This window comes from Buteo buteo, chromosome 16 (genome assembly GCF_964188355.1).
Source record: "Buteo buteo chromosome 16, bButBut1.hap1.1, whole genome shotgun sequence".
In the NCBI taxonomy this organism is placed as follows: Eukaryota; Metazoa; Chordata; class Aves; order Accipitriformes; family Accipitridae; genus Buteo; species Buteo buteo.
The window spans coordinates 14987316-15009675 of NC_134186.1; the positions used below are offsets into that span (position 1 = coordinate 14987316).

Below are 22360 nucleotides of genomic sequence, written 5' to 3' on the forward strand. Positions count from 1 at the left end.
TGTTTTGCAGTGGAGTTAAAAGCAACATTTCACGTTTTCCATTCTATCAACTCTGGGATCCATTTTTTCATCCCAGCACGCATGGGAATTTCGCTTAGCGGTTCCTGCAGCCATTGTGGTAATGCAGCTGACCACTTCTTGTGCACAAACACACACCTGACCTTGTGCTTCAACGTACAGTGCAGATGATCAGGCACCTTCTCCTCTGAGCTCTGTCCAGCAGAAGAGCCGAACAAAAGTGTCACCCTTAAGTCAACTGTAACACTTCAACCACACAGAACACATCAGCCCTCAAGGCAGTTTCTCATCCTGCTTGTTATGAGGAGCAAATAGTCCTGTGGACAGCTGAAGAGGCACCACATACTTTCTAAATAATTGTGTAACAGGAGCCATGAACTTACAGTAATGACAAGGACAGGCTTACTGTAATGATTTCAGTTTTGGAAGTGGGCTGGTTGTGGGGAATTCCCAGCCATGGGTATCCTTTCCAATTTCCTCTTTTGAGGGGTTTGAATTGCTTATAAATATCCTCTCTGAGTCTCAGAGCACACAAGACAAGCTCCCCTCCTTTGGCTTTGCCTTTCTGCAGTGGTGAGTGATATTCTGAATTTGTGAGCTATATGCTGTGTTTTTAGCTGGTATTCAGGAACAGGACTAATGCTTTAGCATGGGGGGGCTTCTCTGTATTCGTGACAGGAGCAGCAGGGAATGCTAAAATGCAAGTTTCTCGTGTCCATCTGCCTCTGTTGCAGAGTCCGTAGCTGAGGCTGTGGTTGCACAGAGGGCATCTGTCTTTGTGTGAGGAGAAGCAGGTTCCTGGGCTAGCCATCAGTGCTGGGGCAGCTGTCTAAGCACAGCTATGGGTGTGATGGATGCTATGGCAACAGTCTCTCAAAGGTGCTCCAGAACTGCTCATCTCTCTAACTGTCTGTCTCACAGCTCCGTGTCAGGCTTGGGCCAGGAACCATGAGGCTCTGTGTCTGCCTCGTGTTGGTCTCCTTTATTCTGTGCACAAGTGCTGAGAGGCCACCACTAGTCCGAGGTGGAGAATTTGTCCGGGATGCAGTGAGAGGTAAGCTGCTGTTACTGCAGGTCTTTCTCTCAGGAGCCCCCTCCTCGAGCACAGGTTACTGGCAGTCAAGGGACACAGTCCTTGGAGGTGGGAGGTCCGCAGCTCCACATTAGGGACCCCGCTGGTTTCTGCTGCTGGAAGACGGCCTTGATCGGCCCCCACAGGCCCTTTCCGTGAGCACGCCCCTGCGCAAAGGCTGATGTGGAGAAGTGCCTCTCTGTGTTACTGGGCCTTTCAGCTCCTGGCTGAAATGGACTTAACTGATGACTCTTTAAAGTCAACATCATCTCTGTTTCTCTGCTTTCTTCAGGGGCATGGGATATGTTCAGAGCATACCAGGACATGCGCGAGGCAAATTATAAAGGTGCTGACAAATATTTCCATGCTCGTGGGAATTATGATGCTGCCCAAAGAGGACCTGGCGGTGCTTGGGCAGCCAAAGTGATCAGGTAATGGAGCGTATTTGGCTTGTTAACAGTGAGTTACTAGGGATCCAGGCCTTCCAGTCAGAGTGAAGTCCTTTTGACTTGTACTCAGCTTTTGACCTAGAAAGACAGTGGAGGGGAGGGGAAGCAGTTAATGTCTGAACAGGCTGTCTCTATAGGAATGGTGCCTCTCCTCCCACATAAGCTTGAGCCTTTCATCTTGTCCTCCCCAGAAGGCAGATTCCTCACCTCTGCATTTCTGGTGAGAAGGAACTTCTTCCTTGCTGGTTCATTTCCTGACACAGCACTTAGAGATTCCACAATGGTTCTAGGACAAGGACTGAATATGCACTTGCATCTCGGTTTGAGAAGTCCTGTGGAAAAGCTAGTTTTACATGAGCGAGGAAATCAACGCAAAGTGGAGTTAAATGCCGGTTGGTTCAGGTGGCCTTTTTTCTTCCTCTTAGCGATGCCCGGGAAAAATGGCAAAGCGACGTGAGTGGCAGAGGCGCGGAAGACACCCGAGCTGACCAAGAGGCGAATGAGTGGGGCAGAAGCGGCGGGGATCCCAACCGCTACAGACCTGCGGGCCTCCCCAGCAAATACTAGCACTGTCCCCCGGGGGGCCACCTCTGCTCCGCTGTTACACCTCCTCTGTGCAGCCCAATAAAGAAATTCTCCCGTAAACCGCTGCCTGCTGGCTCGCCTCCCTTCCTTCTGCGTGGGGACCTCAACTCCCAGCGCCGGCTTCGAGGGGAGCGGGACGCCCTGGCGGGGGGGGGCGCGCTCCCCGTGCGCGTCCCCGCGGGCCGGTGTCAGGGCGTCACGGGGGCCAGCGGCGCTGCCGAGGGGCGAGGGGTCTGCCTCGGCCTCCGAGGGGGCCGCTTTCCGCGGAGGAGGCGGCGGCGCCGTCCCGGGCCGCGTCCCGCCGTCCCGGGCCGGGCGCTGAGGGCCGGCGAGGGCCCCGCCCCGCCCGTTGAGGGGGTGTCCTCCCGGCGCCCCGCCCCGGCAGGGGGCGCTGCGGGGCGCCGCCCCGGCGCCGCTCTGGCCGCCGCTGCCGCCTCGTTGGCGCCGGCGCGGTCGTGGCGGGCCGCCATGGACCGTAACCCCTCGCCGCCCTCCAGCGAGGCGGAGGAGGAGGAGGGCGACGCGGTGGGGAACACGGTGTACAGCAAGCACTGGCTGTTCAGCATCCTCACCCGCCTCATCGAGGTGCGGGCCTGGGGGAGCGGCGGCGCCGTGAGGGAAGAGGCCGGCGGGCCCGGGAACGGTCAGCGCCTGGCGGGTGCGGTGCGACCGTTACCGGGACACACACGCACACACACGACACGCCGGTTTCCTGGTTGTGTGGGGGTTTTTTGCGCCGTGACTGAAGCGATGGGTCGTTGTTAATTTCATGGCGCGTCTCTGTCGTATGCTCGCAGCTCACGTACCGCCGTCCCCCCGTGTGCGCCCCCACCCCCGTATTCCCTCAGGTCATTAGCCCCGAGAAGACGGAGCCCACCGTGAGTCCCGGGGGAATCCAGACGGAGCTGGATGAAGAGATGGAGAATGACATTTGCAAAGTGTGGGACATGTCGATGGACGAGGTAGGAGCGATGGGCGGCGGTCGGACCTCAAGGGTGGTCCACAGCTACGGCTGGCTTCTGCCCTCGGTGTGCGGTCAGAATCCTTCTGGAAGTGGGAGAAGGTACAGAATTATGTGGGCTCGGTCAGCTTTCTGATTTTGACGGTTTTGATTATTTTCTGGTTTGGCTGGCAGCACACTGTGAGTCATTAGGCAGGGCAGGTGAGGTGAATTGGCATCAAGCAGGCTCATCACAAGGGCTGCTTTTCAAGACGAGCAAGTTGTGTGCTCTCTTAAGCCCAGCACTGGTTTGCAAAACCAGGGCTTTTGTTGTGTCCTAGCTGCTGGGCTCTGTGCTGCTGTTTGAGGATGTAAAGCAGAGCTGTGCGCAAATGTGAAAGAAACAAGGTGGTCTGCCCGACCTTCCCTCCAGGTGTCTAATGGATCCTGTGGTGCTGGTTTTTAGGGTCAGCTGGCATAAATGGGACCACATTCACACCTGTTGGCTTTCTGTATTATGTGCAGGGGTTGAACTGAAGCTCAGAGTTATTAGAAGACAGCACCTTAGCTGTAGCTGAAATTAACTCAGGTGCATAGCCTGTATCTTCAGCAGTTTGATTATGGAGATAATACTGATGTCATCTCTAAACAGGCTTTTTTCCCTCTAGCAATTGTAATGCATTCTGCTGGTAAGCATAGTTTTCTCTGGTAGATAACAACCTTTTAAAGTTTAGCTACAGGCTCACAATGGCAATGTAACATAGCTTTTTGGTCTTTTTCTCAACGTTCTCAAATGCTGGAACAAATTCTCAAGTAAGAGATTTTTTTTGGTTTAATTATTATTTTATTCTGTGGCTCTTTGTTTAGGTGTTTCAAATAAACATGGAGGATGTGTCCTTTACTCCCAAATAGAGAACTAATTTTGTGGTTTAATGTGGTAAAATGAGGAGGAGGTTTCCTCTTCTGTATGGTCTGATCAAGTGCTAATGGTAATCCCTTCCCTTGTTTCTTTTTGTATGTCTGGGTGATGTCACTGTCCGAAAACATGATACTTGCTGAATTCTGACTTAGCACCTCTGACCCTCTGTTGAGAGAGAGCAAAAGAAACTAAATGTGACTTGGCTCATTGTATAGCAAATCACTGGCATCCTGAATCACCACAGGGGCTTGCTGATCTTCTCCCATTGAAAAGCAAGGATTATTGGTATTAACTGTTGGGAAATAACTGATCTCGTGTAGTGAGTTTGACATCTCTTCGACTGAGTCCTTGTGCTGCGAGAAAAGGTTTGATTTTGCATTTGGAAATTGTAGAAGCCCATTTACTTCTCCATTCACTTTCTCCACAGGATGTTGCTTTATTTCTTCAGGAGTTCAACGCCCCTGATATATTCATGGGAGTTTTTGCCAAGTCAAAATGCCCTCGCCTTACTGTAAGTATGGGCTGTCAGAAAGCTGTCCCATATTAATAGCAATAGTAAATAGCTCTGTACATGCATTTGCACCTATCTACCTCCTCCTCCCATTGCATGTTTGAATACATTAGGGAAACAAGGAGAAAATGCAAAATCAAAGTTTAAAATGCTTTTGTGCAGTGTTTTTAATACGGTCTAATCAGTAAGTATTTCAGTGATGCTGAAGCTGATATATGTCATTACTGATGAAGGACTAAGTTTATCAAATGTAGTTATAAGGCTTGTTATAAAAACCTGTGAAGACTGACCTTTTTTTCATGATTTGTTTCATGATTACTGAGCAGAAATCATCATGAATTTTTTAAGTCAGACCTAGAAAAATGCCATGGGTTGACCCTGGCTGCATGCCAGGTGCCCACCAAGCACTCTATCACTCTGCTCCTCAACTGGACAGGGGAGAGAAAATACAATGAGAGGCTCGTGGGTCAAGATAAGGACAGAGAGATCACTCACCAATTACCATCACAGGCAAAACAGACTCAACCTGGGGAAATTAATTTAATTTATTACCAATCAAATCGGAGTAGGGTAATGAGAAATAAAACCAAATCTTAAAACACATTCCCCCCACCCCTCCCTTCTTCCCAGGCCCAGCTTTACTCCCAAATTCTCTACCTCCTCCCCGCCCAGCAGCACACGTGAACAGGGAATGGGGGTTGTAGTCAGTTCATCACACGTCTCTGCCGTTCCTTCCTCCTCACTCTCTTCCCCTGCTCCAGTGTGGGGTCCCTTCCACGGGAGACAGTTCTGCACACACTTCTCCAACATGAGTCCTTCCCATGGGCTGCAGTTCTTCACAAACTGCTTCAGCGTGGGTCCCTTCTATGGGGTGCAGTCCTTCAGGCACAGACTGCTCCAGCGTGGGTCCCTTCCACAGGGTCACAAGTCCTGCCAGCAAACCTGCTCCAGTGTGGGCTCGTCACTCCATGGGGCCACAGGTCCTGCCAGGAACCTGCTCCAGCACAGGCTTCCCACAGGGTCACAGCCTCCTTTTGGCATCCCCCTGCTCCGGCGTGGGGTCCTCCCTGGGCTGCAGGTGGAGATCTGCTCCACTATGGACCTCCCTGGGCTGCAGCGGGACAGCCTGCCTCCCCATGGTCTTCCCCACAGGCTGCAGGGGAATCTCTGCTCTGGCGCTTGGAGCACCTCCTGCCCTCCTTCTGCACTGACCTTGCAAGGGTGCCTGCAGGGTTGTTTCTCTCACATGTTCTCACTCCTCTCTCCAGCTGCAGTTTCTGTTCTGCAGCAGCTTTGTCCCTGTCTTAAATATGTTATCCCAGAGGTGGTGCCTCTGTCGCTGATGGGCTCAGCCTTGGCCAGCAGCAGGTCCGTCTTGGAGCTGGCTGGCATTGGCTCTGTTGGACATAGGGGAAGCTTCTAGCGGCTTCTCATAGAAGCCACCCCTGTAGCCCCCTCCACTACCAAAACCTTGCCGCGCAAACCCAATACAAAAAGTAATCTTAGAGGTTAGGAACTGTTAGACACCAATACTTAATACATTTTTTTTTCTCCCTTTCTTTTGATGTCATTGTGTTGCAGCTTGTATTACACAGTGTACTATAGGATTTAAGATAGGGTTTTCAAAGGTATTCAGTCTTGGTACAACTCCCTTTTCTCTGAAGTTACGAGACGCTTTACTTCAGGAGATGAGTAGAGGCATGTAGGGCTTTGAAAGTTCAGTACTTTGTGTTTCGAAAGTACAACCAAAATTTGGAAGCGAGTGTGAATTGGTCATCACAGCTACTTTCTTGAAATAGTGTCTGCTAGAGCATCAGCTGTAATTTAGTAGAGGTAATAGCATGTTAATAATTAAGAAGATAACCTTGAGTGGTGAGAGTTGATATCCAACTTTAAATCGCTGAAAATGAATGATCCCCAGGACATTCTGTGTTAGCACCAGTCACCCACAGGTACTTCAGAACTTTTGTGGTCCCCTGTATAGAAATGTGCATCCTTTTAATGATTGTCTGGGCATGAATATTCTAATGGGTTGCACTGCTTTTGGTTGGGTGTTGGGTTTGTTTTTTTATCTCTGCAATCAGAAAATGGGCTTTGCTGGAAGCTTGTTTTAAGACCTTTTTCTTATGGGAGGAAGTGAATATCTGTGAGGGTTGTACTTACATGGTAATATTTTTGTTCTTAGGACTCTTTATTGCTTTAATAATAGGGATGCCAGGTTAGCTTCGTGTACATAGAATATGCAAGCAAAGTTGATTTCAAGATGTGTTTGCTTTTATGGAACACCTTAACACCTAAATGTCTGAATAGTACCTGTCATGAGTATTTTTTAGGCTAGTCTAATAGCATCCTGTAGAAAAATGTGTATCTCTGTCTTGAAATTGGTGGGTCATAAGAACTTGGAAATCAAACTGAAAAATGTCTTTGAACCTCTCTTACTTTTGTCTTATGGCTGTGGAAATAAAATCGTGAACTGTGTTGCAGTTGTTTCATTATACTGTGTTTTGACTTCTCAGGAAATCTGTGTGGGAATATTAGGAAATATGGCCTGTTTCCAAGACATATGCATGTCCATCAGTAAAGATGAGAATCTTGGGTAAGTGTATATGTGCTTTATACATGCATGAGTACTGCTTTTCTGAGCTCACAATCATGAAATACATGTTACAGAAGGAACTAAGTTTGCCTGCCATGCCTCATCTTCATTCACACCTTTTTGGCTGACTGTATTTATGTGACAAGTGTTCAGTGAAGGAAAAAAAAAAGGATACAGACCGCTATTTATTTTTGTTTTTAATCACCAGTCAAGTTCTTGAATCTTTAATTTCTAAGTTTGGCAATCGTGAACACTGGAAATGCATGCACAGTCAGGAAAAGCTGGTTTTAATCTAAAACATGGCTGCAGCTATGGAATGAACCTTTTTATAATTTTTTTTTTTTTAAACAAAGATAGATTTTTATTAACTTTTATCTTACATTTCCTCCTTAAAGCCAAGTGTTATTGCAACGTTTGTGTGATTCAGACTCCCCAACTCTTCTGGAAACAAGCAGGTAGGATATCTCAGAAATCAATGCATTATTAGTGTAGTTGCCTGGGAAGAAAGTTGACAAGTGGGCTCACTGATTTATTATCCTCTCATCCTATCCTTTTATCATTTCCACATTGTTCTGGAATCTATTTGCTGTGAGCTGTATTTCTGTTTCTGTCATGTCATTCTCATTATTTTGGATTTACACTTGTACAGCTAAAATGAATGAATTGACTTCTAATTTGTTAAATGGGTAATTCTTTTCTAGGTTGTTGTTAACTTGCCTCTCCCAGCCTGAGGTGGCCAATGTCTGGGTTGAGAGAATCCGAGAGAACCCTTCTGTGTATGACTGTGTTTGCTTTATCATGTCCAGTTCTACAAATGGTAAGTTGCCAAAACAAGCTGGGAGTTAGTGGGTGTTTGCAGAAAAAAAAACCCAAAAACTTAAGTATGCAATTTCAAAGACAAATATTTTCAATTGGGAGTACAGAATTTCTTTAAAATAAAGTAAACCTCATGAATTTAAAGGACACCAAAATAAACTTGTCCTGCCTTTGCAGGTTTATAAATATGTAAAAAAACAACCAGAAAAGCACCCATAGAGGAAGAAGAAAGCTCTGTGGGGGAATCAAAATAAGTCTAATGGAAGAAATTGTTATTTGGCACAGTAAAGGAAATGACATAGTCCTCATTCAGGGATATACATGTGTAATTTTTGATCATTGAAACAAAACCTCATTTAAATTCTTTTTTCAAATCAGATAGGTATTTTCCATTTTTTTAAACTACCATACTTGTGGAATATGAACTGGAGGAATGATTCAGTTACTCTGAATGTGTCGTGGTTTAACCTCAGCCAGCATCTGAGCACTGCACAGCTGCTTGCTCATTCCCCTTCTGGTGGGATGGGGGAGAGAATCAGAAGAGTAAAAGTGAGAAAACTCATGGGCTGAGATAAAGACAGTTTAATAAGTAAAGCAAAAGCCACGCACAGAAGCAAAGCAAAACAAGGAGTTCATTCACCACTTCCCATCAGCAGGCAGATGTCCAGCCGTCTCCAGCACAGCAGGGCTGCATCGCGTGTAACTGTTACTCGGGAAGACAAATGCTGTAACTCCAAATGTCCCCCCTCTTCCTCCTTCTTCCCCAGGTTTATATGCTGAGCATGATGACATATGGTGTGGGATATCCCTTGGGTCGGTTGGGGTCAGCTGTCCCAGCTGTGTCCCCTCCCAACTCCTTGTGCCCCCCCAGCCTGCTCGCTGGTGGGGTGGGCTGAGAAGCAGAAGAGGCCTTGACTCTGTGTAAGCACTGCTCAGCAATAACGAAAACATCCCTGTGTTATCAACACTGTTTCCAGCACAAATCCAAAGCACAGCCCCATACCAGCTACCATGAAGAAAATTAACTCTATCCAGCCAAAACCAGCACAGAATGGCAGCTGAATACTGCACAGCCTTTGGGTATGCAGTCAGTGGTACACAAATCAATCTTAGCACTAATTTAGCAGAAACCACACTAAGCATCTAATAATTAAAATACTTTGAATAGCATTTATGTTTCGTGTCCAACTCAATTGTAACAGCAGTTATCATTTGTCTAGGAATCCTAATAATTTAGCTTTTTCAATTTGGTTGTGTTTTTTTAATGACAATCCTCAGAAGTCCTGCTCCATCCAATTGAAATCACAGATCTACTTAAGTAAAATGCAGATTGGCAAGTGTAAGATTAGCAGAAACCTGCATATTTAGGGACAAATCTTGGAAAAGTTTTACTTCAGAAGCAGAAGTTGCAGCTTTTCAGGAACATGAAGTCTCTTTGCAGAATCAAGTTCCTGCTTCATAAATGGCATGATAAGGTAGAAGGTGTCAGTGATCTTTCATAGAATTCCTGTTTATCAAGCTCTTCGCCTGAGCTATGCAGCAAAAAGGAATTAAACATCATGAGTAGGTCGTGAACAAAACTAATATATTTCAGCACTGAATTTACTCTGAATACTTTTATATATTAGCATGTTGTGAGCTAATTTTTGCTCTTGGTTTTTATTTTTGTTGAAATTTATACATTCTTTCTTGTGCAGTTGAATTGCTGGTAAAAGTAGGTGAAGTAGTGGACAAACTCTTTGATCTGGATGAAGAGCTAATGTTAAACTGGATTAAAAATGGCACTTGTCGGCCTGTGGGACCATCTGTAGATGATTCCCCTGAAGAACTTCCAGATTTTAAGATTGTGCCCTGTATACTTGAAGCAGCCAAGCAAGTCCGGTATGTGAGATTTCTTTTTGGTTTCGTGGCTGGGGAGACTCCTTGTTAAGGCCTGTGTGTGGACATCTTGATTTCACTGGGAGCTGCATAGTTTGACAGATCACTAGAATACGTTTTCCTGTAGTTATAATTTGAAATGAGTCAACTAGTTTGTTAGCAGAGAGAATGGCAGTGATTGCTGATAGTCTTCTGTGTGTCCAAAACACACAGAATATAAACTCAGTAATCAGATCTTTAATTTGTCTTTGTTTTTTTGTTTGTTCTGTGCAGATCAGATAATCCAGAAGGACTTGATGTTTATATGCATATTTTGCAGCTCCTGACCACAGTGGATGAGGGTATTCAGGCTATTGGTAAGACACTTGAATTGCTGTGTACAGTGGGACCAACGGTAGTAACTTCTAGATCATCAGATATTTAATGGGGAGAAAAATAATTAATGTACCTAGATTAAATTTGTTGGGTTGGTGGGTTCTCTTTCTTTCTTTCTCAAGTGCAGGCTCCTGATGGAGGAAAAGAGACTTGGAGTTTGCTTTATGACCTCGTTTGCCATGAACTTTGCCAGCCAGACGATCCACCGATTATTGTGCAGGAGCAGAAGACTGTATTGGCCTCTATTTTGTCCGTGCTGTCTGCTATGTTTGCTTCACAGACAGAACAAGAATATACCAAGATGAGGAAAAGCAAGTCGTGCTTTTTTCTGTTTTCTTTTGTTTTGTTGGTTTGTTTTTGGGTTTTTTTTCTTCACAAAAAGATGTGTTGGTTTGGTTCATCAGATAGGATTATCTGGATGCAAATTTAACATACTCTGAGTTACTACTAGAGACATTTTCCTTCTTATATTCCTTACCCCTGGTATATACTTTTTATAGATATAGGTTAGCTTGCAGAAAAAATGGTTTTGGTTTTCTATTACATTTCCACTTGCTTCTTTAAAACAGTCTTTGAATGACAAAACACAACACTGTCAAAATATAGATTCCTATAGCTTTTATATAAAATCTTGTGGTGTGTTTCAAAATTCTAATGCCTTGAAAGGATGGGGAAAAATTTTCAGTGTTAAACTTCCATTTTCTTGTTACTTTGTATTAGATATGCCTCTGATTGGGAGCTTGATTCGTATCTTACAATACATGGAGGGCTGTGGGAGGAGATCTGTTGATAACTCAAAGGAGTCTGAACAAGGAGAGACTGGAAAGGCTGATGTAAATGAGGAAGATTTCCATTTAAAAATTTTGAAGGATATTTGCTGTGAATTACTTTCCAATATGCTTCAAGAACTGACCAAGGTAAGAATAAACAAAATTCTAAGAGGGGTTTCTGCACGGTAGGTAAGAAAAAAGACATTACTATGAATGTGGGCATTTTTCTGTGCAAGTGAAGTTGCATACTGGAAATTTATTAGAGAATCAATCAGAAGGTGAGTAGCAGCATGTGTGTTAGATGGCAGGGACACAGGTTTTTTTGAGGTGTGCGCCTTCAGGGCCAGGATTCTGTATGGTAAATTCTTTAGGTGTATGTTGCCATTTCTTTTGAATGAAAACCAATTTATTTAAGGAAAAGAAAGAATATCAATATATAGACTACTTCTCTCAGCTGCATTTTTTTATTATGGGAGCATTCAGATTGAGACTTGTGATGCATGAGCTTTCACATCTTTTTGTATTAGCTACATCTGGCATTCTCTGAGAACTGTAAGTTCTGGTTGTTTTACCCATTTTTGAGAATGAAGCGCATACTGTAGACACTGTGCACAATTTTGAGTTTGTTCTTTCGATAGCTGTTTGTGACATGCTAGTCGTATTTCTTATTTTGTTTTCCAGGAAAATACGTTAGAAGGACTACACCAGGGACATTTAAATGAACAGACATGTTCCTGTGCGTTTCAGAACCTCTTACCTCTGTATTTCGCATCGGTGAGTGTTTGACAAGGTCTTTAACGTAGCTGAAAAAATACTACATGGGTGGCGAGACCTTTCAGAATCAGATGTAGAAATAGGACAGAATTGCTCAGACAGGAGTAATATGCCATTCTAAACAGTCGTACCCTGTCTGTCTCCTCTGGCTTACTTCAGCCAGAGCTTTGCCTACATCATCAGCGGATATAAGGGTCAAACTGTGCTGAAATGAATGGATGTCTGCAAATTTATGCTAGCTGAAAATTTGTCCTGTACATTTTTATAGAATAATTATTCTAAATATTTTTCATAGGGAGCTTTTCTTTGTGTACATTTAAACAATAAAATAAGAGTTTCGGGAAGGCAATAATGTTTCAAAATTTAGACCAACTGAAATTGTGGGGTTTAGGAGGGAGGTATCTACTGTGGAGCATTTTCCATTATTCTTTGCAGTGACTGCTGCTGGCTGCTGTTGGTGGGAAGATATAGAAGTAGAAAGACCCCCTATACCGAGTATAAGAATTCTGTGTTCCATGCAAGTTGGTTTTGGTTGGTTTTTTTTTTTTTTTTTTACTTTTTGTGCATGTGTGTGTTTGCAATTTATTTCCAGGTGGAGAGTTTCCTTGAAGTTCTGCGTGAGGCTGATCAGACACTTGCTGACAATCTAGAAAAACGTTTCCCAAGCCTGAAGGTTCACGCCTAGGAATGTACCTGAACTATTTTCCTTCTTTGGAATGAAGATTTTTGACTGTTTCATTACAGTGTTTCAGAAATCAACTTTTCAGAAAATGCAGGAGAATGAGACAACCTCCTTACCAACAGGTGGCTTTTAAGAAGTGTTCCAGGTAGCCCTGATTAACCTAGGGTTAATCTGGTCTGTATGGGGAAGGAAATTACTGTAAATTCAATTCTGCATCTTCCATCCTGTTTGCTCTGGTGATGAGAGACTGTTGATTTCTAATTGCTCTTCTGCAGCATAGTTTTCTTTGAGTAACTCTTGAGTCTGTGCTTTTCAACTTAAGTTGAAACAGCAAAATGAATGAAATGCACTGAGTAGTTTTTTAACATGATGCTGGTTTCTTCCAAGTTGCTGTTGGCAAAAGGAGGATTGATCAATAGGAAATCCCAGATGTCCTTTGCGTAAGGACCTTCAAGCACCTGATAAAAACAAGAGTTAAATTACAGAGTTGCAGTTGTTTGGGGTTTTTTTTCTCCCCTGCCCATTTAGATCATATCAGTACCTCGAGCAGGTATTGTAACAGAAATGTTTCATCCTGCTCCTTTAAAATCTTCACACTTCTTACATTGAAGCCCCTTCTACATTGCAGCTCTGAGTTGGGGCATCTAGGTCCTGTGCAGTCTAAAGGATCTGAGAATATGGTTACTAGTGGTCTGTGCTGCAGCTTCCAACCATTGCAGCCAATTATCCAGAGTTAGACTTGTAGGCGGGTTTGGATTTAATCCATGGCATACTTGCAAACTTTCTGCTTTTTTTAAAGCAGTCTATACTTGAGTTTAGGAATGTAACATATATCAGACAGTTCTTTCCTCATTCCCGTGTTTTATGAATTATCTGTGAATGATATTAGAAATGCCATGTTAGCCTCAGTTTTTCAGAGGAGCTTAAGGTGTTAGGCCACTTGCAGTAAATTCTACAGTCTTCTAAAAATCCCACTTTCAATTATATTACGTTCTAACTGCATTACATTTTTAGATCACCTGCCTGCATGCAGTGCAGCTAACATTTTCTGTGTCTGAAAAGACAGTATAGCAACACATCAGCTTCGCTGTTTCTGTAAATGAGAGTGCAAAACAATTGGTCTTTACAAGGTTTGAGATGTAAAAGAAAAATGGGAACCAGAGCATAGAGAATAACTTAATACCATATACACGTGTGCCCTGGCTCTCCAGGTTTTTATAGACTTTAAGTATTGTGCTGGGCCATGTTTTGTTTGCCCTGAGTTACCTGTACATGTGGTGAAATCCAGTATGTGTATTTGTATATAGCCTTTTCATCCAAACTTCCAGTTTTCAAAAATAGTGCAATTTAGTCATTCCCTTGGGCTGCCAGCAGCATCTTAATTGTCAGGAGGGGATTTAGAATTACAAGTATCTGACTAGTGTCACCGAAGAGAATTGCCACGGTTTCTATCAATTTTTGTATGCTGTGTTTATTGGAGAAGACTGGTAACTGTGAATAGGATGACAGCATTTTTCATACTACTTAGACAATTTTGGGCTATTTTCTTAAACCTACAGATTTGTAATAAAGTTTCTTTTTAAAAAAAACACCTGTATGCTTTCCTTCATTCTAAGGGGCAATTAAATTTGTTTTCTGAGTCACTGGAAATATCTGTTACTCTCAAATATGTCATTTGTAAGAGGAAAATTGAACCTCTTTATAATGCCAAATTCCTGTGAAATATGTTGTCCTTCATTGGATATTCATTTTAACTCTCTCTTGCTTTCTTTGCTTAGTCATTTTTATGGTCTGGAAGTTTATGTGTCTCTCATCCAGTCGTTAACAGTTTTCTGAGCTTAGTTTGTCCCCAGGTGTATCATAAGTATCTTTATGATAGTCCACCATAGTTAAGAATTATTTCTGGTTTGTGTCTCTTGAAATTTGTTGCAGTTGTTGAAATTTTGCAGTAGTTGTTTAATATACAAAAAAGCTGAGACAAGATCTGTTGTTTTATTTTGTTCCTTCTTTTCAGTGCACAAATATCCAGTATTGGGTGATTAATTGCTAAATGTGGTATCACTGATTACGATGAGTAGTAGAGATAAATCATTTACCTGATAAAATTATTGCCTAAGTGGAATGGTATCTAAAGCCTGTCATGTGATAGAAAAAAATGACTGATGTCAGTAAGTGGGAAACCAACTGGGTCCCATCCTCCCGCTCTTCTGCAGTAGAAGCAGCTGTAGAAACGGGTCCATCAGCTAATTCCAGTATGCCGGGAATGTTTATCCTTGATAAACATGGTGAAATGGAGACCAAATTCCCCCTTTGCCCCCCCAAACAGCTGCTCTTGTGCTGTCTGTGCTGCACGGGTGGGGCAGTGCTCTCTTCAGGAGCAAGAGGCTGGTGTCCAACTGAACGCGAGGTGAATGTGCAATGTCTTTGGAATTCAGATGTGGAAGAAACTATTTGTGATAACAGGTCAGTGATGCTTTTGGAAATGGTGTGCCTGTATTTTATCATCTCGCCAGCAGGGATCTCCCTTAGGCTGTGCTTTGTGAACATCCTGTGTCCGTTTTTTTGATGGTGTTGGGTTTTGGGGTGGGGGGGGGTTGGTTTTTTGGTTGTTGGGGGTTTTTTTTTGTTCCCTCTCCTAGCCATGCTTTGGCATGGACTGGCAAGCCAGATCTCTCTGGGCTAGTTGATTCAGAATGGTTATCTATCTGTACAAGCAGGCAAGCAGCTTTCTTCCAGACCAAAGATCTGATTACCTCCATAACATCCTTGTTTGGGGAAAAATGTGAAATACTTGTCACTGCTTTGGGCAGAGCTCTGAACAAGAAGTGGGTATCGGAAGCATTGAACTAAAGTAACAGGAACACAGTCCTGCTTGGACAGAGCTGGGTGTGAACTGTGGCATGAACACCTAGAAAATAAAGGTAGAAATCAGACTGGAAGGCCTTATCTTAAATTAGGCTTAATAGATCCATATAATAATAACGACGTTCAAAGATAGGTTTCTAACATTCTTGACTCGCATTTTATGTACATTTGACATCTTTTTCCTGCATAGTAACTTTTCCCTGGTGGGGCAAAGCACCATAAACCCAAAGAAATTTGATATGTGGGGAAAAAAACAATGATACTGGAATGCTTCATCTGCTCCCTTGACAGTGCGAGGAGATTGTTGCTGCTGTTGATATCCTAATGCTTGCCTAATATTCATGTCACAAACCTGTCCTTTCTCGTGGACTAAACCAGGAAACCTAATATGCTGGGAAGTTCTTTTCTATGCCCTTCCATATTCAGGTCACTCTGCTTTCTTAATTTTCTGTCATTACTTTTTTAGTTCATATTTTCTTGTAACTGCTATGGTGATTCCTTTTTCGGTGAGATTATGTGTTGTTAGGATTGACCCGTTGTAACTACCTTTCGCTGTAACTAAGCTGCATGGAAAAAAAACGGAAAAAAAAACCAAAAAAACCCAAACCCCCAATCTTTATTTGTAAGTTAACCACCTTCATAGTTATTACACTGGTATGAAAAGGTATGGATATGTTACTGTGGTTTTGTTTGTTGGTTTTGAAAATCTGCTCTTTCCCACAAACCTTATTCTGGCTGTTCCGGAGACTTAAAAGCAGCAGTATCTTTGTTATCTTTTTCACTCAAGAATTTGCTTTTGTTTCTAGAGCAGAATCTCTTGGTCACGGCAGGTCCTTGACATGTCCTTTATTTTTCCCTCAAGATTAAATGTTGTCCATTTTTTTCCTTTTTAATGCTTGCTGTTTACTTATTTTTTTGTTCTGGATGATGATGAAATTCATGTGCTCTGCCAAACTCAATGAGAAAGGAAGAACCTGCTACACCTGGGGCAAGGACAAGTCTGCTGTAATATTACACGATTTCTCAAAAATCCTTCATGGGAAGACAAAAGCGCGAGCAGCTGTGCGTTTGATCCCTGTGTGCATCAGTCATGCAGTTAGTGTGCCCCTCAGTCGGAGCCGACAAGGCGTGTGTTAAGTGAACCTGACATCACAAAGTTGGTAAAATAAACCAGGTTATTTCCAATAGCTATGAACAGAGATTTTGCAATGGGAAATGTTGCTCCTGTTCCTCCTTTTATTTTCCTCCCTGATTCAATGATTTACCTCTTTTCCAAAAAAATGGTTTTATAATGCAAGGAGCTGACATCTAAGCTTGGTAAGACAAAAGGTTTGCTTCTGAGTTATTGTGAAGAAGATGAACAAACCCAGGGAAAACCCACTGGAGTTGTGGTTTCTTTCTTTCTTCCAGTTCAGGTCTTTGGGAGTTAGCTGCATGCCTTAATGTTGTCTCAGAAAAGTTTGAAAGCTGAATTTTATACAAAGACTAATGCAAAAGAGAATGCTTGAAAAGGTAACAGTGGTGGGATGCTGTGAAGAGAAGTAAGGCAGTAACACTAGAGAAAGAAAAGAGATGGAGAAGGGATACTGGAGGATGAAAGAAAACAGGAAAAAACCTGGAAGAATTACGACAAAGGGGATAAATAGCGAGTAAGTTTGATGTTGAAGGAGAAAAGTATTAAATATCGGTAACAATGTTAGCATTCTAGATCTGTCCAGGTGGAATAGCTAATGTGTGGTCACCTATCAAAAAAGTTTTTATTTTCAAAGCTGAATGTCCTTTGTAGTTTTTCCTGGTCTCATGGAAATGAGACAAGTTTAAGGTGAAGGTGAGGTCTTAAAAACCACAGCAGGTGGGCAAACTAGTATTGCTTGATGTAATTTTATTATTTTTTTAATTATTATTCACACACACCCCGTTTTTGCTGGCAGGCTGAAGCGTGAGGGAGCTGTTTCACAATGGAGGTGAGGCAGTTTCAGGTGTGGCATGCCCTTGCCTTGTACGGGTGGTGAACCTGCCAGAGGTGGGATGTGAAAGCAGAGTCCTACAGGGTTGATGCTGGTGTTGCACATTGGTCTGAGATGAGCGCAGCAGGCTGCAGCGTACTCCTGCTTTTGGTAACTAGTTAGGTATTGAGGGCAAGGGGCCTGCTTGATGCCTGCCTGTTTTTACTGGAGGAAAACAAAATCCTGCTCAGTCTGCAACAGCAGTCAGTAGGAGTACAAATCTACAATCTTGAATTTGATTTCAGCATTTTTATACAAAAACATATTTACCCAAAATTAAAAATTCTGTGTAATATATTCTGTTTAAAAATCCAAACCTTGATGTAACATGCTCATACATCCATGGTAGTTACCTCATACATGTGGAGTAGGCATGGTGACCAACTGCATGTCTGTTCCTGTAATAACCGAAGTCCCATGTTGTTGACATTTCCCCAATTTATGTCCCTTCATCCAATTTCCAAGGAAACCTTAGAAGAGCAAATGCACCTTGATATTTTGTGTTGCATTGGTGGCAGTTATTTATTCTGTGCTTTAGGTTATGCAAACTCCATTTTAATTTTGCAATGAGCTTGTGTCAATATTATTTTTGTTGTCATGCACATAATTTTTTGTGACAGCTCTGTTTAAAGAAGTTGTAACTTTAACAAGCCATCTGTTAACCTTACATAGACAGGAAATACTTTTGTCAATTACTCTAATGAAATCACAGAAATAATTTCCTGGCCTCCAGTTGTAGACCAGTCATCCTATCTTCTGTCAATAGGAGGATATTGAAACACACAGAAAAATACGTGCACGCTTTTATCCTGCCCTGCAATATAGCCACAGTGTTGTATTTTAGTGCAGCAAATTGTAATTAGCCAGTGATATCAGAAGGTTTTATTTTCCATTAAAAATTCTCTGTAATGCACAAACTCTTTTATTCAACATCAGAGAGTTTCCTCATTAGTCGGGGAGGAAGGCTGGGCACAGGAACCATGGGAAGACATTCTGAGTTTATGCTAGCCTGATTAGTAAAGATTTTTATTTCATGAGTTAAAGAGAGTAGAAACGAAGGAGAAACACTTCAGCTTAGATGGGAATAAACAAAACTGTGAAATAACTCCATTTTGTCACGTGGGATGAGGCTACCGGAATGACTGAATGGAAGGAGAAGGCTGGAGTAATGGGAAAGGGAAAAATGAATGGTGAAAACATGGAAGAGCAAGGAAGGACTCCAGCTTTGTGAGCTCTTTAGATGGAAGACATTTATGAGGGGATAAAAAGAAACATGGGAAATTGTCTATGAGCTGGCAAATGATGTAGGTCCAAGGAGAGTCTTCAAGGGACCTAACATATTGGCACTGTGCAATCTGAGCTGTTCACATGGGAAAGTCCCAAGCCTGAATGAAAGGAAGATTTGTCCTTTTCCTCCTCTTGGAGAGGTTTTGCCAACTCCTGAAAGGAGGTGGGTGATAGATGCAGAAGACACTGGCATGGAGTTGCTCTGCAGTGGGGTTGGAGTTGCTCAGGCCCATTCCTGCACAGTGCGTGTGTTTATGGGTACAAGAGACAAACCCAGCAAGAGCAGCCAGGTGTACCACTTAGAGGCAAACTTCTTGCAGCCTTCCTGCTTCTTCGGCCTTTCTGGATGCCAGAGCAGGTGGGTAAGGGCAGGATCTGGGCACGTGCCTCTTGGAGCCCACCCTGCTCGTGTCCCTCTTGACCAATGCTCTCAGCGGTGAGCTTAATGATCAGAATCAGATCTTTTATTGCAAAGTTGTTGCTAACCTTCACCAGTGGATCTGGAGCCAGCCCTCAAGACAGAAGTGTTAAAAATAATCACACTGCTACTCCACAGCTGTCATCTTTTGCCATAGAAGAGCTCTTAATACTGCAGTACCCCCTGTGTAGTAGACTTATTTTTGGTCCATAGTGCAAAGGCTGAGCATGCTTTTTTTGGAAGAACCCACTGAATGTGACACAGCATGATGTGGTTGCCCTTAGAGGGTAAAGGAACTGCTGCCATGATTTAATTAACCAGTCATTCTGCTGATCCCTGAGTTTACTTGGACTTGAAAGAAGTAAACTTAATTAAATTAAACAAAGCTTTTCCCTTCCCACATATGCTCTGGGCCCTTTTGCTTCTTCCAAGAGATAACAAAAAGCTTATGAATAACAGGTGCAGTCATCTTTGTTGTTTTTGTTAACCTGTTGCAGAAGGCCAGCAGGAGAAATATTATGCACAGGTGCAGTATGTGCATGGCATCAGCGGAAGAAGACACATGGGTGTTTGAAATGAGGGGAGTTTTTATCTAAATTCCTGGTTTAGGTTGGCAAAAGGATAAAAACGTCAAGGTTTCAGTGTTACTTATTACAGGTCAAGATAATTTTGACAAGAAGCCTTAATGTTCAAGTTGAAACCTTATCAAAACAGAGGAAAGAGATAAAAGAGGTTTGAATTCAGTTCTCAGTTTATCCAGGGGCTTTTTGTATTTAACCGCCTTAAGCTGCACAACCCCTTGGTGCCTTGTGATGCGATTCAGCAGCAGAGCTGGATTAAGTGTTTTCTGCCGGCCAGAAGTGACTGCCTGTTCAGTTGTACTGCTCAACTGTCTGCCTGTGTTTTTGAGACCATAGTCACAAATTTCAAGTGATTTCTTTCTCTGGCCACAGATAGAGAGCGTTGTGTAAAAGCACATCCTTGTCCAAACGTGTGCTTTCTCCCCCCTCTCAAATGGACCTGTTCCTGGCAGCAGCTTAGGCCTGCCCTCTCTCCTAACACCGTGTCGTCATCTCTAGTCTCGTGTATGTGCTGGAGAGGTTTATGGAGGGAGATGTAATCACAAGAAAGACAGTTCGTTTATATTCTACTACATGCACTTATGTCATGTGTTTGTCATTTGCAAATGACACAGCATGTGTCTATGCAGATGCCATTAATGGCGTGCTATGCCCAATTTACCAGCAAATCTCTGATAACTACTTTTACCATGTGATTTTTTTCAGGTAAATTTGCACCTGCCTATCAGGAAATTAATTCTAGACCATATTTTCTTAATTGTTTGTACTAATAGGGTCAGAGAAAGTGGGTGGGGTGAAAAAGCTTTATAAAAGCAAGAAATACCAAATCTATTTAATCCCCTTTGTCCTCTGGAGCAATTCTCCCATCCATCAAAACCAAAGTTCATTAAACACAATTTGTTCTTGACTAAAAACAGGTTTAAAAATAAGCAAATATTTTGTCCAGGTAGTTTGCCAGATATAAAAAATCAGTTGGACTTATCTAGAATGAACTTTTTTTCCATCTTTTCTTTCTAAAAACAAGTACCCTCTTTTCCCATTCCTAGCTCTTTTCCATGTAATTCCTAAAAGCATTGTGAATAGATGGGAGGTGTAGCGTTAGTTCACTAAATATACTGTTCTGACTTGTACCAAGCTCTGTTTGCACAAACACATCTTTGTTAAATCTTCATTAACCTATTCTGGTCTACGCTTGCATCCTCTTGTCAATATTCAGTTGTATGCCTGCTCACAGTTTACCACCCTAATACTTTATCCATTATCCTAGTTACTGTTTAGCTAATGCTTTTAGCCTTGAATATTCTTATAATGTTGTATTTCTCTGAAACAAAAATTTGCACCAAGTATTACTAAAAGCAAAGCCCTCTAATCAGGCAGATGAAACTCATTAGTGTTACATTTCAAGGAGGCTTTCTTTGATGCAAACTAATTAATTTTGCCCCATTGCAAAATTGTCTTAACTATAATGGGAGCTAAAATCTAATAAGATAAAAGAAACTGAGGGTGAAAAACATCTGTCATGAGAACATGGCGAGATGAACAGCTTTTGCCAGTCTTGGAAATGACGTGTTTTACAGCTCTGAGGATGAATATTTTACAGTTGCTGGTGTGTTTAAAGTCCCTACTGTGAACTGATGTGTTTACATTGCTTGCTGGTTTTCATTGTTACAGCAGAAAGTAACTGTGATTTAATTTTCTTTGTTAATGCTGACCAGTGGTCGGTGTCAGTGTCTAGACCAGAATCTGCCCGCAGTATTGTGTTTTGCTGTGAGAACACCCAGATTTCAGCGGATGGGGGTGTCTAGAGTCTGCAGACTGAGATGGTCCTCCAAGCTCATTTCACTTTGAAACACTGATGGAACATAACAGATCAGCTAGGAATGAAAAATCTGGCCACATCCACTGTTTCAGAAAGGCTGATCATTTACAGCAAGGAGGTGAAACGGCTACAAAAACCCTGCTGTAACAGGCAGACGCAATGTCTTCTGTGATTATTTGGACCTTAGAGTCAGCTCTTGATTTCCCTTGGCCTTGCTATTTTTAAGGTGTGTGAAATATACAGAACATGTCAGATAAACTTCCTAAATGAATATGAATATGGCAGAGGCTGGTTACTGGCGCACACTCACGGTAAGGCTGTGTTGTTAGACGTGCCTAAAGAGCTCTTGTTCTCTTTTCTAAGTGGATCAAAGTCTGCTGAATCCCTTTCTGAGCTGTGCTTACTCATATCATTAGCAAGTACAAAGCTTTCTCCTTTGTTAGCTTGTTCCACCTCACTTTGAATGCAAAATACGCTGCTGTTTACTAATTAGGCCAGCAGGCTGAGGTTAACACTCAGTCACTTCTCTTATCAGCAGGCTTATTTATGCATTTGACTATTTTGCTTTGTGTTTGCCTATGATGTGGAAGAACTGGATAATTATTGAGTTTTTTAAATAGAAATGATAATGTAGTAGAAATAGTGCTAGCAGGGTAGTTCCTTAATGAGTGGAGTCCACTTCTGCTGCGCTTTCTGCTTAAGGGATGGAGAAGCATCGGGACCTGGTCAGAAGTAAGCCCTGGTTTTGGATCTCATGTTAAGCTGAATGCTAAGAGTGGCTGTTTTCATTGCTGGTGGCTGAGGTTGCCTATGGCTCTCAGATACTGTTCTCCTCTTTTTGGATGCTTTGTCTTTCGTATTCAGGTTAAGCATTTTGCACCCAGCACTTTGAGCTCTCTGCAGGTCACAGCAATGGCAGCTTTGGTGCCAGAGCCCTCAGCGCCAAGTTGCTTCTCAGCCTCTCTCCCCTTGCCAGGGCTTTGGGGCTGATGGCCAGGA

At 42.8% G+C, this 22360-nt stretch overlaps 3 protein-coding genes across 3 annotated transcripts in view; all 3 read left to right on the forward strand.

Annotated features, from left to right (window-relative positions):
* Window positions 1–1060, forward strand: part of HPS5 (HPS5 biogenesis of lysosomal organelles complex 2 subunit 2) — a 28669-nt gene extending 27609 nt beyond the window's left edge. The window contains exon 23 of the mRNA XM_075047961.1: window positions 940–1060. Within this exon, the coding sequence (XP_074904062.1) occupies window positions 940–970 (31 nt within the window). The 3' untranslated portion in view covers window positions 971–1060. The remainder of the gene's footprint in view (window positions 1–939) is intronic.
* Window positions 503–2192, forward strand: LOC142040285 (serum amyloid A protein-like). The gene is made up of 4 exons (XM_075047964.1): window positions 503–591; window positions 940–1072; window positions 1383–1521; window positions 1965–2192. Exons 2-4 carry the CDS (start codon window positions 967–969, stop codon window positions 2104–2106), a joined length of 387 nt encoding a protein of 128 aa, XP_074904065.1. The 5' UTR covers window positions 503–591; window positions 940–966; the 3' UTR covers window positions 2107–2192.
* A 367-nt stretch (window positions 2193–2559) lies between these two features.
* On the forward strand, window positions 2560–14364 carry SAAL1 (serum amyloid A like 1). The gene is made up of 12 exons (XM_075047962.1): window positions 2560–2709; window positions 2973–3086; window positions 4411–4494; window positions 7011–7090; window positions 7486–7545; window positions 7792–7907; window positions 9604–9787; window positions 10058–10140; window positions 10282–10470; window positions 10880–11076; window positions 11611–11703; window positions 12296–14364. The coding sequence occupies exons 1-12, from the start codon at window positions 2593–2595 to the stop codon at window positions 12386–12388; spliced, it is 1410 nt and encodes a 469-aa protein (XP_074904063.1). The 5' UTR covers window positions 2560–2592; the 3' UTR covers window positions 12389–14364.
* Window positions 14365–22360: the final 7996 nt, after the last annotated feature.